The sequence below is a fragment of the Daucus carota genome, chromosome 8, assembly GCF_001625215.2.
Source record: "Daucus carota subsp. sativus chromosome 8, DH1 v3.0, whole genome shotgun sequence".
NCBI lineage: Eukaryota > Viridiplantae > Streptophyta > Magnoliopsida > Apiales > Apiaceae > Daucus > Daucus carota.
The window spans coordinates 21,842,354-21,856,624 of NC_030388.2; the positions used below are offsets into that span (position 1 = coordinate 21,842,354).

Sequence of the window (14,271 nt, forward strand, 5' to 3'; positions counted from 1 at the left end):
ATGTGGACGGTATTTATATGAGCTGACCAACAAGAGCAGTATTCTGGAAACAGGACTTTGAAAAGCAGCGATTTCTTCGGAATTACTACAAGTACTGTGCTGTACGTATTATGTACTACGTAACATAGGTTAGAATACTTCACAACTTGCTCTTATTATGGGGGTGTTTGGCTGGGCTTTTAAGCCCAGCTTCTAGCTTATAGGTCAACTTCTACTTATTTCGTAGTGTTTGGGTAAAAAAATTATAAGCACTTCTGGCGACTTATAAGCTAGAGTTTTGGAAGTTAGAAATGCTAGCTTTTTTCTTGACTTATTTTTTTTTTCGAAATTTAACTTCACAACGATGTGTATGATCATTCTAAAAGATAGTTTATAATATTTTATTATTATTTTAGCAATTTTTATACCTAATAAGTCGTGAATTTTAATGAATTTATCCAAACACTTAAACAGCTTATAAGTACAAAATTACTTATCACTTTTAATCAAAAAATCACTTAAAAGCAATAAGTAACTTCTTTTAAGTTAAGCCAAACGGCCCCTATGTCTCCTCAAAATTGATAGATTACGATAGTTAGGTGTCACGCAAGAACAATTACAAAATGTCTATTGCATCACTTTTTCACCTTAGATCTATCTTTTTCTCTCGTCGATAGGTGGAATAATCGAATCGAGTTGAATCGAACGAACTTGACTCAAATATAGATATTAATTTTTTTATCTAGAAAAATAGAATTTTTTGACAAATTTAAAAAAAAATAGAATTTAAATAATAATTTGCAAAATATGTTCCTTTTACATCTCAAAAAACGTATAAAAAGTCAAGACAACTGTTAATTTGAAAAGTACTATAAATTTAAGATGGGTCCTTCGAATGTGAGATTTTGATTGATGGAGATTTTTGTATATGCAGGGGCCATCATTATTAAGGGACGAGAGCCAATCAAAATCTACCAACTAACTAAAAAGTGGTTATTAGTGCCTGCTAGAAAACCTGATTTAAGATTAAAATTCGTTTTGATGATTTTCCAAAGTTTGATTTGTTCTAGTTTGAGTTTGGACTTGAGAGATCGATTTCTGCATTTATTTAATATTTAATATTATATTAATGATCACGAAATATGAAACAGAATTGGTTGTGGAAAAATTTTCAAGACACGAACATGTAACTATCAAATGAATATTAGCTTTTACACCAAACTGCCATTATTGAACAATAATTTTATCGTTGATTGTTCACATCTACAGAATTTATCTTAAACTTTTGCAGGTCCACTGGCCAAGCCAGAGACTTTGCCAAGTCAAATACAGCTCACATCTATTTTATCTGTTGGGCTAATAAATACACATGAGCCTTGTCAAAGCATGAGCTTTGTAAAGTTCAAGCCTTGAATTTTACTCTTCAAGGGCTTGGTTGTCTATAAGCTTCACCATAATCTCCTGTTGCTCAAAAATGGTGTGTGGGATTCAACTCATCTTCTTCCATTTTCTTGAAATTCCAAGATTCTCTGCTTATGTATGTGGTTTTATTTTAGAATGATGATGATGGTATCATGAAAATCACATCTTTTGACTATTCTCTTTCTCACTTAGTTTAATATAAAAACAAAGTACTATTATCTAGGCATTGTGAGTTCACACTTGGTTGTTCATATGGATGTTTTGAAAGGCAGGTTAGGTAGTTGTCCCAGCTGTGGCTATCTTCTTCCTCATCACTTTTCTCTTGACCACTGTGCTAGCTGTGGAGCTGCTTTTCCAGGTACTTTCTCACCCCTTTCCATCTTTTTATGTACATGTGCTTGTATTTGTTGTGTGTGATTTTGGTTTGACTCATGTATGTGTCAAGATGCAGATTTAAGTTTACAATTTGATGTTCTCTTTGTGTGTAAGAAAGATAAGCTGATAGAGAGATGCACCTTTTGTAGTGTGTGTTTGTGTGTGTTTTTTTGGAATTGCATTGATGGATACTAAAATTTTGCATGTGTTGGGGGGTTTATGGGCTTAAGTATTGAGTACTTTGTATATGAATTGTTAGAGTAAGGGGTTTGATTGTGATTAATTATTTTACGATTTAGGAGAGCGAGTACTTATGATTGATAGATTTTTAGAGAAATCTGAGGAAGAAAGAGGGAGGGATGGTGATGATAATGGGGGTGTTATTCAGGCTAGTTCTATAATTGAAAAGGATAATAATGATGATGTTGATTTAATTTCAGGAAAAGAAAGATTATTTTCTGCAACGAGTTATACGGGTAGTAGTTCTGCGTTATCAGTGGGGGATAGTGAGTTGTTGGGTGAATTTGTTAGTGGGAGAGAAGATACAGTTGGTCTAAGCTCTAACAGGAACAGTAGGTTTAAGAATTATGGTTATGGAGAAGGTATGAGACAATCTAGAATTCCTACCGACTATGGTATTGATCCGAATGTGGATAGTTTTGAGAATGACAGTAGAGATACAGCATATCAGCTAGAAGACATCAGGCAGCGTTTTAATGGTTTGGATGGGCTTACTAAAGTTGATAGTTCAGAACATGATCGAGCTGAGCTTGTTCGAAAGCTTAATGAGTTGAAGGACCAACTTAGTCGATTAGACAATGCAGTAGAACATCCAATTAGAAGCACTGGTACTGATGAACGGAAGGTTCGGTCTCCACCCAACCTTTATTATGGACAAGAACCTTCAATACCAGAAAGCTCTGCAAGTTTGTATAATCTTAAGATGCAACACCCTTCTCGAGACAGACACGATCTTAGGCCTCTTTACCATGATCGTCAAAAACCTTTTCAACATGATCAAAGTTATGATGTACATGCGCCTAGGCATGTTCCATATGAAAATTTGCAACACAAAGATGCATATCGGCCTCAAATGGCTAGGCCACCTCCCCATCAGTCATTTAATCAATACTTGCCATGGACAAATCCTGACCATTTTAATGGACCATCCACAGACTTCAGTGAAGATGCCCCAACATCACTTCCACATGAAACCTTTTTTCACCAACATGGTTGCTCCTGTTCTCAATGTTATAGCAAGAGCCGGAAAGTCCCTCAAAAGGTCCCTTCCCCTCCAAATGGAAATTATTATCAACTTGGAAATCCTATTGCAAATGGCTCACTATATTCTATTCCCAAGAATTTGGCACCCCCTCTTGATTCCCAGGATCCTCAGCCTCTTACACGAAATCTGAGAGACCTTGATACAGGAAATGGTGCTTATGTTCAGCTCCAGAAAAGAAGGTTGGTTATAGGCCATGAAAATAAACGAGTTTTCCATCCTATTGCAGGGGGTGCTCCAATCGTAACATGTCCTATATGTTTTGAGCTGCTAAAGCTGCCAAGAAAACTTATGTTGGTGGAGAATAATGAACGAAAAATGTGTTGTGGAGGTTGTTCTACCATAGTTCTGTGTGAACTTGACCGAAAGGGCATTGTCATTTCAGTTCTGGAAAAATCCAATCAAAGTTCTGAGCGAGATGACCATTCTGCTGAGAAGTTGAGTGAAAATATTCGTGTCTCTGTAAGTAATTCGGATGCTGGGGTCACAAACTCTGAATCCAAAGATTATAATAGTTCTGGTTATACCTACCAGTTGACAGATAAAGAATCTAATTTATCGCAAGATGACCGGCACTCAGATGCAGCTGAAACGAGGCAGGAATCTTCTCTATCATTTTCCAGTTTTTCTGAAGATGAAATACTCCAAGATAGTGAGACTGTTCAGAGAGTTGATTTGAAATCTGTGAAGCCTCCTTCCAAAGATAATGAATTTCCTCTCCAAGAACATCATGACAATGAGTTGAACAGTGCTATCAGTAAAGATGAGAAAGGAGGTAAGGGTAAACGAAGTTATATGGGGAAGCTATTCCAGAAACTAACCAACTCTCGTCGGAATTCTGCAAAAGACGTAACAGCGGCATCCGAGACGGATATCTCTTCTGACGCTTACATGAACAGTGGAGTGACACAAGACTCTAGAGAGGAGAACATTGAAGAAGAGCATCCTAAGATCAAAAAGAGAACCGAGTCTATCTTTTCAGGGCTCAGAGAATATAGGTCTGAGGATTTCTCGGATTCAATTCTGAGTATGGAGTTTGAAGAATCATATGTTTATGTCAATGGGCAAAACATACCACAGCTCGCCGTTAAGAAAGCTGAAAAGTTGGCAGGGCCTATCGAGCCTGGAGAGTACTGGTTAGTACCTCAATTAAGTCGTATATATTATTTGATGTCTTATGAATGCTTGATCGATCATGTTATATGTTAAGATTTCTCTTACATTCGGACTTGATTGGTCATATTGCAGTTCTTGTAATGATTCTACCTGTAGCTAAAATTCAAAATTATAAGCTTCAATTATTTTTAGATGTACAGAGAGAAGAAAAATGAATTCTTTTCAATGAATTGCTCCAACTGGTTGCTCATTACTATCATCTTTTCAGGTATGATTTCCAAGCTGGATTTTGGGGAGTGATGGGCCACCCCTGCCTAGGCATCATAGCGGTGAGATTAGTAATTATCTGTCAACTTCTTTGATTTTGGCTAGCCATGATTGCGATGGGTACTAATGACAAAAAATTAATGTGTTGCAGCCGTACATCAATGCATTCAATTATCCTATGCCAGAGGGTTGTGCTGCTGGAAACACAGGAGTTTTTGTAAACGGGCGAGAACTGAACCAGGGAGACTTGAATAAACTTGCTACCAGAGGTCTACCAGTAACAAAACATAATTCATATATCATGAAAATTAGTGGTAAAGTTCTGGATGCTGAGACCCGTGAAGTACTATACAACCTTGGCAAACTGGCCCCAACGTATGTTTCCATGTTCCCTAAAACTGTTCCAGTTTTAAATACTTTGATATAATATTACTAAATCGTCCACATCAAGTACTATAAAATATTCTGTTCATATAATCAAGAGATTATGCTAGCCATCTTAGTTTTGGTGAAAAGAAATTGTCAGTGTATCATTTTAGCTGATATATTACTGCAAATGTATCGCGTTGGATAGCCCTGTAGTGTGATATTAAACATCTTGGTACAAATATCATAAACTATTATACATATCAAATTGCTGCATATTTTTTTTGGCCTATAAGCTATGGCTGGTTTGTTTTTATTTTTTTAAATTCAACCTTATTGTAATCATTTTTTTTTTAATCTTCTGATGGCGAACTTTTGATATACTGCATATTTGTCAACTTATGATGCTGCATCACAGTACTGACTACTAACTGCATTCTGTGTACAATTTGTAATCGAGCAGAGTTCAAAGGGCAAGGCGTGGATTTGGAATGAAGGTCCCCAAATCATTGCGAAATGATCAGGAATCAGGATAGTTAGAGCTTATATAATTTCTTGATACGATTTAAAGGACCGCAGAAAGACAGAGCACTATCAGTATCAGATATTTTTGAAGGGTAGATATAGAATCCAGATGGACGGCTTACCAGCTCGTTTCTTGATTTGACTATTATTGACATGATTTGATTTCTATTTTTTTGTTTTGTTTTGAATTAAGTAGTCTTTAGTAGATGAAAATTGTGCAGCTTTTTGTATCTTAGGTTGATTGTGGGAGAGATGTAAATTGTAAACCTTTTGTATCATACAGTATATAAATGCAGAGTCCTTGTAGTTTTCAACTAATTTTCATGGTGGTGGTTCATTGTTGTGACTTGAAAATTGTAAGATACAGAAATATCAGAGTTATGCTTCTGTTTGGTGTTACTCTTTTTTCAGAAATTTAAAATTATTTCTTATAAAGTTAAGAAATTTGAAAATCATATTTTAAAATAGATTATATGTTTTTTAATGATATAATTTTTTGTAATTATGATATGTATTAAATTTAGTCAATTTGACTGGATAAAAATACAAGTATTGCGAATCGGAGTCGACATTGTGTTCAACATACATCTTACATAGTTACATATCATACAAACTCCAATAAATAAAAATAACTAAAATGTGAATTCTGAAAAATAATATAAACAACATGGAAAAATTTAATTTCAAACATATACACATGTTCAAATCTTCGAATGTGAATCTTAATTATTTTTGGATTTGTTCAATTTGTCCACCTTGATTGTATTATTACACCAAATATAAATATAAATAATGTTATATACCATTCATAAATATCGTAAAATCCCTAAAAATCTGTTCTAAATTCAAATTTAACCTCAAACGGTCAAAGTTAATCTCACTACCGTAACTCAAAACACACTATTCAATTTAGCAAAACAATTTCAAAATTTGAATTCCACATAGCCGTTAGCCCCCAAAACTCCTCTTTAGCCCTATATAAAATCATAAAACCCCAATAACAATTTCATCTATCAATCTCTCTCAGTCTCTCTCTATCTTTCTCTCTTGAAATCTCTTTTACAATGGCAGACATTGCGATTTCCGGTGAACCCAATTTCTCCGATCTCGTCCCGACTAAAAAAGGGCGATCAAGAAAAGCCTTGAAACCCAAAACCCCATCATCAAACGAGACCAACATTTTGCCTGTACCGGTATCACAGGCTTCTCCGGTGAAGAAGGCGATGACTGAATCTACCGGGAAAGAGAACGAGAAGAAGAAGACCAAGAAGAAGGCGGCGAAAGAGGCGAAACCCCAAGAGGGTGATTTTGAGAAAATGTTCGAGGAGATGCAGAAGAAGCTTGAGCAGATGACGCTTGAGAAAGCGAAGACGGAGGAGATGTTGAAGGAGAGGGAGGAGGCTTTGAGACGCAAGGAGGAGGAGCTCGAGACGCGGGGGCGAGAGCAGGAGAAGCTTCAGATTGAGATTAAGAAGTTGGGGAAAATGAAGGAATTTAAGCCCACTGTGGTAATTCACTCTATCTGTTTGATGAAATGATTTTATGTTTTGGTTATATCTGATTATTGTGAAATCAGTGTTTGAATCTTGGTTAGAATGTATGAAAATATATATATGTGTATACAAAATGATTCTTGATTTTACATTTTGCAATTTACGTGATTCTTGATTTCTATTATTAAGGTATCAATTATATCTGATTAACTGTTGTTTATGTCTTATCATTGAGAAAACAAGATGGTTGTGATTGACTGGTATTATTATAATTTGGATATTATTAATCAGATGATTCTTGATTTCTGATGTAAGGGTTTTACTTGTAGTGATAGTGTATTGGATTTCAAAACTGGAAAATCCATATGTTGATTCTTGATTGGAATATATAAATGTTCATATGTTCTATCAATTGATTGTTGATTTCTGATGCTAGAGTTTTACTTGTCAAGACTGTTTGTTTGATGATTCCTTTTGTTGCATAGAATTTTCCGCTTGTTCAAGCTCCGAAAGAGAAAGAGCTAGGAAAGAAAGAAAAGAAAAAGGTGTGCCCAGAGAAGAAGAAGCCGTCTCCACCATATGCCCTATGGTTGAAAGATCAATGGACTGAGGTATTAAATTTAGAACTCGGTTTATTTTTTTTAACTTTAATGTCCTGGTGATGCTTGTCATATGGTTGTTGAGGTAAATGGTCTTTGATACTTTTATCTAGGTTAAGAAAGAAAACCCGGATGCTGAATTTAAGGAGATATCAACCATGTTGGCGGCGAAATGGAAGACGGTGACTGCAGAAGAGAAGAAGCCTTATGAGGAGAAGTATCAAGCTGAGAAGGAAGCCTATTTGAAGATAGTTGGGGCTGAAAAACGTGAGAATGAAGCAATGAAGCTCTTGGAAGAAGAGCAGAAACAGAGGACAGCCATGGAGTTACTTGAACAATATATGCAGTTCAAGGAGGAAACTGAAAATGATAAGAAGAAAAAGACCAAGTAAATAACTATGCATCTTTTATGTCTCTATGTCATAGTATTTTGGTGTTGGTCATTATATAATTTGTTTGCCTTTGGATTATTCAAACAGAAAGGAAAAGGATCCATTGAAACCGAAGCACCCGGTGTCAGCATTTTTCTTGTTTATGAATGAGCGTCGTGCTGATTTGGTTGCGGAAAAGAAAAATGTTTTGGAGGTTGGGAAAATAACTGGTGAAGAATGGAAGAACATGACTGAAAAAGAAAAAGCTCCTTACGAAGAGGTTCATTTCTTTTGATTTGATTAAACATTGAAAAATCCATTTAGTAGATTTGCTAATTCTGATATTTCTTCTTTGAGATTCAGATGGCTAAGAAAAATAAGAATCAGTATCTGCAACAAATGGAGGTTTACAAGAAGAAAAAGGATGAGGAAGCTGCCAGCCTCCAAAAGGAAGAGGAGGAACTCTCGAAAATTCAGAAACAGGAGGCCATGCAATTGCTTAAAAAGAAAGAGAAAACAGAAAACCTAATTAAGGTAACACTGTTGATGTTTATAATCTTTTGATAATGTTTTATACTGTGTACATGAGTCTGATTCAAAACTGAACATGAAAGCTTGGTTTCATTCGGCTCCTAGATTACATTATTTCAATTACCATAACGTATCCTAACTATATTGCAGAAAACGAAAGAAGAACGCCAAAAGAAACAGAAGGGAGAGAAGAAAATTGTTGATCCTAACAAACCAAAAAGGCCAGCTTCCTCTTTCTTGCTGTTCAGCAAAGAAGCAAGGAAAACTATATCAGAAGAGCGTCCTGGGATTAACAATTCCACACTCAATGCACTCATATCTGTGAAATGGAAGGTGAGTCCTAAATTTAAATTTCTTACATGAATCAAGAATCCCTTGGATGACACTTTAGTTTAATTTTGTTTTGCATGTTTCTTGTCAACTGTAGGAAATAAGCCATGAAGAAAAGCAGCTTTGGAACGAGAAGGCTGCGGGAGCTATGGAGGCATACAAGAAAGAAATGGAGGAGTACAATAAAACTACTGCAGCAGAAGAGAGCTCAAGTAGCTGCAGTGGCCCGCAGTGAAGATTCTATGTTAGTTTGTTCAAGTTGGTTCAGTTGAACATCTTAGGGGAGTTTTAGTAGCTTCATTATGTTGGTTCCTTTCATTTTAGTTTTGGTCAAGACCAGTAGTAGCTTCAGTTTACTGTTGCTTTAAAAGAATCGTTGAGATTCGGATGATAATCAATTGAAATTTAAACCAGCGTTGCTCCTGTTTATGATTCAAAATCTAAACCAGATCCCGAATTTATGTTCCAGTTGATTAAGTTTTTCGTTTTGGTATGTTTGTTCCAAGTCTTCCCTGCTACTTGACAGATGCAAGGCCTCATGGGTACTGTTTCAGTTTATAGGCTTAATAAATGTAATTTCCTGCTTTATGAGGATTCCTTATAGTCTCATCGTGTAAGGCTATATAAGGATCTCTGGATACTGTATTGACTAACAATCTTAATGATATTGTATTCTTCAATCTTCCTGGTACCTCAGACATACACAGTCCTAGCAGCCGCAAAAAAATATATTATGTATAAGCCTATGATATGTTTTGATATTATCTGATAGGAAATTATAGAGACGATAAAACTGCCTGGTAAATTTTCTGTGATATTTTTCCTTCCTTTAGGCCTCACTAAAAAACTTTTGACATATTAAGTAACTTTTTCTAATGGATAAACTTAGGGGTAGTTATCAACTTAATGATGTTAAAAATACATGTTATTATGTTAGTCCTGTAAGATTGCAATCTGATTATGTTTTCCCTTTGTAGATTTTAGTTGGGACTTGGGTGTGATGGAGCCAATTCAGTGGTGACGGATTTTCTTCGGCTCAAGACTACAGTAAAACCTCAATATATTAAAAATGATGGATAACTGTTATCTTCTCTCTGACTTTGAGGTCATTTTTTAATCTGTGATAACCGGGCCTAACATCCCTTTCATTTCGATGCAGATGATTCTAAATCAACTGAGCTTCTCTCGACTAAAAACCCTCCCCCTCTCTCTCTCAAAAATTAGGATTTTAAAAGCCGTCGTCTTTTTTCAAGCTAGTTGAGGGGCTTTCATCGGTTTCTTCTCCGATGAAAAGCCCAATCCCTTTGTTTTCTTTCATCTTCGTTGATTTTCTTTCAATAAAACCCAACTTTTTTGGGTGTCTGTGTGTCTCTCCTGAGTGTGTTTGGTTTGTCTCTCCTTTTGGAGTTTGTGTGTCTCTCCTGTTGGAGTGTGTTTGATTTGTCTCTCCTCTTGGAGTGTTTTGTTATGTTTATGTTCAGTTATGTTTGGATTCATCCGATGTTGGATTTTATGGAGAATGATTTTATCGATGTTTTTTGGAATCTGGAAAGCCCGCGTCAAATATCAACTGGTGTTAATTTTGACAAAAGCTCACCTTTCACAATCAAAGATTGTTCATTTGTTTGGAGTTTACACTTTTGGCATGTATATAACTGGTATCTGGCATGTAGATAGCTGGGATGCGGCTCCTCCAATCTCAGTTTATGAGATTAGAGTTTCCGAACACTGTTCTAACATCGGCTTTTATGTGATAAGGTCAATTGTGAATCTGTGATGTTGGTGCAATTTGGATTGCTTGGAAGATCTTTGATTTCATTTTTAGCTCTAAGAATTTCTAAATTCTATGTGTCAAACGATGAGGAAACGCATGAGGAAACAAATCAGCTAATTATTTTTAGTATGATATTTGTTTTCCAACCTGGTTGTATGGTCAGTTGGGGGTTTGTCCCGACTGTATTATATTCTAATTAATGAAATTGCTTTTCTTTGTGTCAAAAAAAAACCTCAATATATTAATACTCGATAAATTAATAATTTGTCCAGTCCCAACTAGGGACCAGTATAAAATTGGATCCCAATCGATAAGATAATAATTTTTTTGAAATTCCAGTGTATATATATTGGTCCCAACGAAACTATAAATTAATAATTACTAAAAGACTAGTTGATGACCCGTGCCAAGCACGGGTTGAAATAAATTTTTAAAATTTATTATTTATTGAAAAGATAATGTTTTTTAATGATATTATCATATTTTTATTATAATTATTTAAATCATTATATTGTTTGATGATTTTTAAAGTGAGAAAATAATATTCAACATCAACACATATAAGTTCGTTTATACCGTCTTTGATCTCGAATAAAATTCAAATTTTTAAGTCGTAATTGTTATATTCAATCTAATAGGCAAACATTATATATAATTATATTTGGAGTTCTTGTAAATATAACAGTGGTGTTATAGTTGTTTGACAAATTAATATTGTAGTTTGACAAAGTTAATTAACTTTCTAAAACTAATTTGATATCAAATTGACGGATGTCTTATGTTTCGATTCTTTTATTATATGTTGCAATATGGACAATGACTTCATTGTCTTCGAGTTTCTGTTTGTCAAGTCGGTGTTACCACCACCTTGTTCATCTTTATCGCAATCTTCTGAAGAGCATGGAATGAATTAAAATTTATATTACTAATTTGTAATTGTTTTAGATTTATAATAGGTATGTGTAATGTTATTTAATTTGTAATTATTTTAGACTTATAATAGGTATGTGTAATGTTGGTTGGTTGGAGTTCTTGCACATCTAGGAGTGATAGTTGTTTGTATGACAAATTAATATAGAAGTCGAAAGAAATTTTTAAGTTATATAACTTAAATATATTTTATAGATAAAATTCGCAATAAATAATGAAACAACAATAAAACATAGAATCCGATCTAGAATTCTGACCTCCTCTCATCTAACCCTAATTTTCTCTAGAGTCTCGCTGTTTTCCTTCCAAGTTGGTGGGTTTTCAGTCCAATTTCTCTTGTTTTTGTGGTCCTATTCCAGATCTATTCTCGGGAAGATTTTTAGATCTAAAACCATCGGAGATTTCGCTGTCTTTCCTCTCTGTTTCAATCGGGTGGATTTTCAGTCTGATTTCTCTTGTTTTTGTGGTTTCGCTCTAGATCTAAGATTGTTTTCTCTTCCTCGTGAGAGTTTTGTTTTCACTTCTTCATTGTAAGCGGGTGTCTTGATTTGATGATGAAAGTTTGCATGGAATCGTAGTTCTGGTCGATAGCTCAAACGATAGCTCTATTAGAGCATGATGAAGAGGATACCGGTGATTCAACGAGGATGCATGAAGTGGGTATTTGTATTTGTATATACTTTATCTTCAAAATATCGTTTAACTGTCTCATCATGAGAACAGGCGATTGCAATTTCCAGTTTGTTCGACTCGATCATTGATGTAGATGTCGTATGGCTTTCGATTATTAGATGTTAACCTTTGTTTCAAAAAAAACAATAAAACAAAACAATAATAGAGTTTTTTATCCTGTTTTTTATTTTATGTTCTCATATCCATACAAAAACTCTGCCAACTCCTTATATTTATTTGATATGAATTTATTGAGTTGATTCATATTTAATCGATAGAAATTTTATACGGTTAATTCCTATGTTAAATTGTTCGATAAATCTATAATTTGTAATTAATTTAGAGTTATAATAGATATGTGTTACATATATTTACTCCGTAATTGTTTTAGAGTTAGAATAGGTAATTCTAATATGGGTTGGAATTCTTTTAGACGTAAGAGAATTAGTTGTTTGTATAACAAACTAATATAGAAGTATGAAGGAATTTTTAATTTAAATAACTTAAATATATTTTATAAATTAAATTCATTATTTAAAATTTTAATTTATTTTATGTTCTCAGTCCTGCACAAAAGCTCTGTTGACTCCCTATATTTATTTGATAAAATTTTTATAAAGAATTCATATTTATGTGATAAGGATTTTATAGAGTTAATTTCTAAGTTAAATTGTTTCAGTTTTAAAAATTAAAATATTTAGTTATATTGAGATAGAATTCTATATCATGAATAATCGTTATGTAAAAAAGTCCTGATCAACATATATGTCTTATATCTTTTAATAGGAGTATAATACTTTTAATAGGAGTTTAATAATAATAATTAAATATAATATATGATGATCAAATTTTGATACTCTGATACTAATGTTCAACCAAAACGTGGTTCCGCTTGGTATTGATTTTTGTCAACCCACTGCACCAAATCTTGTTGAGTGCATCCCTGGTGATCTCTCTTATGCTCGCATAGTAGCTTTCGTTGTTGATCGGTCATGGTTGATTTTTGAACCCCTTTTAGTTTAGGAGCCATAGTTGATGTGATTTTAAAAATTTTCAATGGATATTTTATATTGTGATCAATTTCTAACCATGTTTAATGTACTACATTTGGTACCATGAACCAATTTTTTGGTACCATGAACTAACTTTTTAGGGTCCTGTTCCCTGACAACCGTGTGTCAGGGAACATTTATCCAACCATCACTCTCCCAGCCGTTGGATCAACGATCCAACGGCTGGGATAAAAGAATATGTTTTTAAGGATCCGCGTATATTTTCCGCGGATAGGGTTATTATACGCGGATCTTCCGCGGTTTTTATGCGCGGATAAGGCACAGGGTATCATGGTTTTCATACTTGTTATTACTCCTCCTTGTAAGCAGAGTCTGGGGAAAAACAAGACAAAAACAGGGAGTGGTGAAGTGGAGCTTGATAATTGAGGTGGATTTCGTGCAACCAGCTAACCTACTTATACTTATAATTATAAATATGAGTTTATATTTATAATTAATATAAATTCATTTTATATTAATATTTATATTTATAAATATTTATAATTATAAGTATGAGTTTATATTTATAATTAATATAAATTCATATTTATAATTATAATTAATATTAATTATAAATATGAATTCATATTTTATATTTAAATGTTATAAATATTTATAATTATAATTAATGAATATTTATTAATTATATTATAGATATTAATTATAAATATGAATTTATAAAATCTTATAATAATCATGAATATAAATATGAATTTATATAATATGTCTTCTCATAAGAAATATGAATTTATATTAATTATAAATATGAATTCATATTTTATATTTAAATGTTATAAATATTTATAATTATAATTAATGAATATTTATTAATTATATTATAGATATTAATTATAAATATGAATTTATAAAATCTTATAATAATCATGAATATAAATATGAATTTATAAAATATGTCTTCTCATAATAAGATTTCTGTAAAAGATATTCTAATATCCAATATATTCATGCTTATTTTGATTACTTTAATTTTAATCTAAAATTTAATATGGAGGGGAAATCTAACTTGTTTTTGAAAATAAGCAAATAATAAAAAACTGACCAAATTCATATCATAAAAGAAAGTAATTGTGAGCAGGGGATATGTTAGCTGTTTTTGACTTGCTACAAGGAGTATAACACGAGTATGAAAACCATTATACCCTCTGTCTTATCCGCGCATAAAAACC

General features: G+C 33.4%; 2 protein-coding genes across 5 annotated transcripts; both read left to right on the plus strand.

Annotated features, from left to right (window-relative positions):
- The first annotated feature begins 1,301 nt into the window (after window positions 1–1,301).
- LOC108199788 (uncharacterized) lies at window positions 1,302–5,650 on the plus strand. 4 transcript variants are annotated; one of them, XM_064082889.1, is made up of 6 exons: window positions 1,302–1,456; window positions 1,674–1,759; window positions 2,217–4,194; window positions 4,443–4,503; window positions 4,593–4,816; window positions 5,271–5,650. In XM_064082889.1, exons 3-6 carry the CDS (start codon window positions 2,381–2,383, stop codon window positions 5,341–5,343), a joined length of 2,172 nt encoding a protein of 723 aa, XP_063938959.1. In that variant the 5' UTR covers window positions 1,302–1,456; window positions 1,674–1,759; window positions 2,217–2,380; the 3' UTR covers window positions 5,344–5,650. The 4 variants fall into 4 exon arrangements, with proteins under 4 accessions (XP_063938959.1, XP_017223252.1, XP_017223251.1 ...); XM_017367763.2 differs by having other exon boundaries at window positions 1,303–1,516; XM_064082890.1 differs by having other exon boundaries at window positions 1,394–1,456; window positions 1,670–1,759.
- A 677-nt stretch (window positions 5,651–6,327) lies between these two features.
- On the plus strand, window positions 6,328–9,095 carry LOC108197453 (high mobility group B protein 6). Its single transcript, XM_064083489.1, has 7 exons — window positions 6,328–6,840; window positions 7,311–7,436; window positions 7,538–7,812; window positions 7,904–8,075; window positions 8,159–8,329; window positions 8,477–8,659; window positions 8,754–9,095. Exons 1-7 carry the CDS (start codon window positions 6,397–6,399, stop codon window positions 8,889–8,891), a joined length of 1,509 nt encoding a protein of 502 aa, XP_063939559.1. The 5' UTR covers window positions 6,328–6,396; the 3' UTR covers window positions 8,892–9,095.
- Window positions 9,096–14,271: the final 5,176 nt, after the last annotated feature.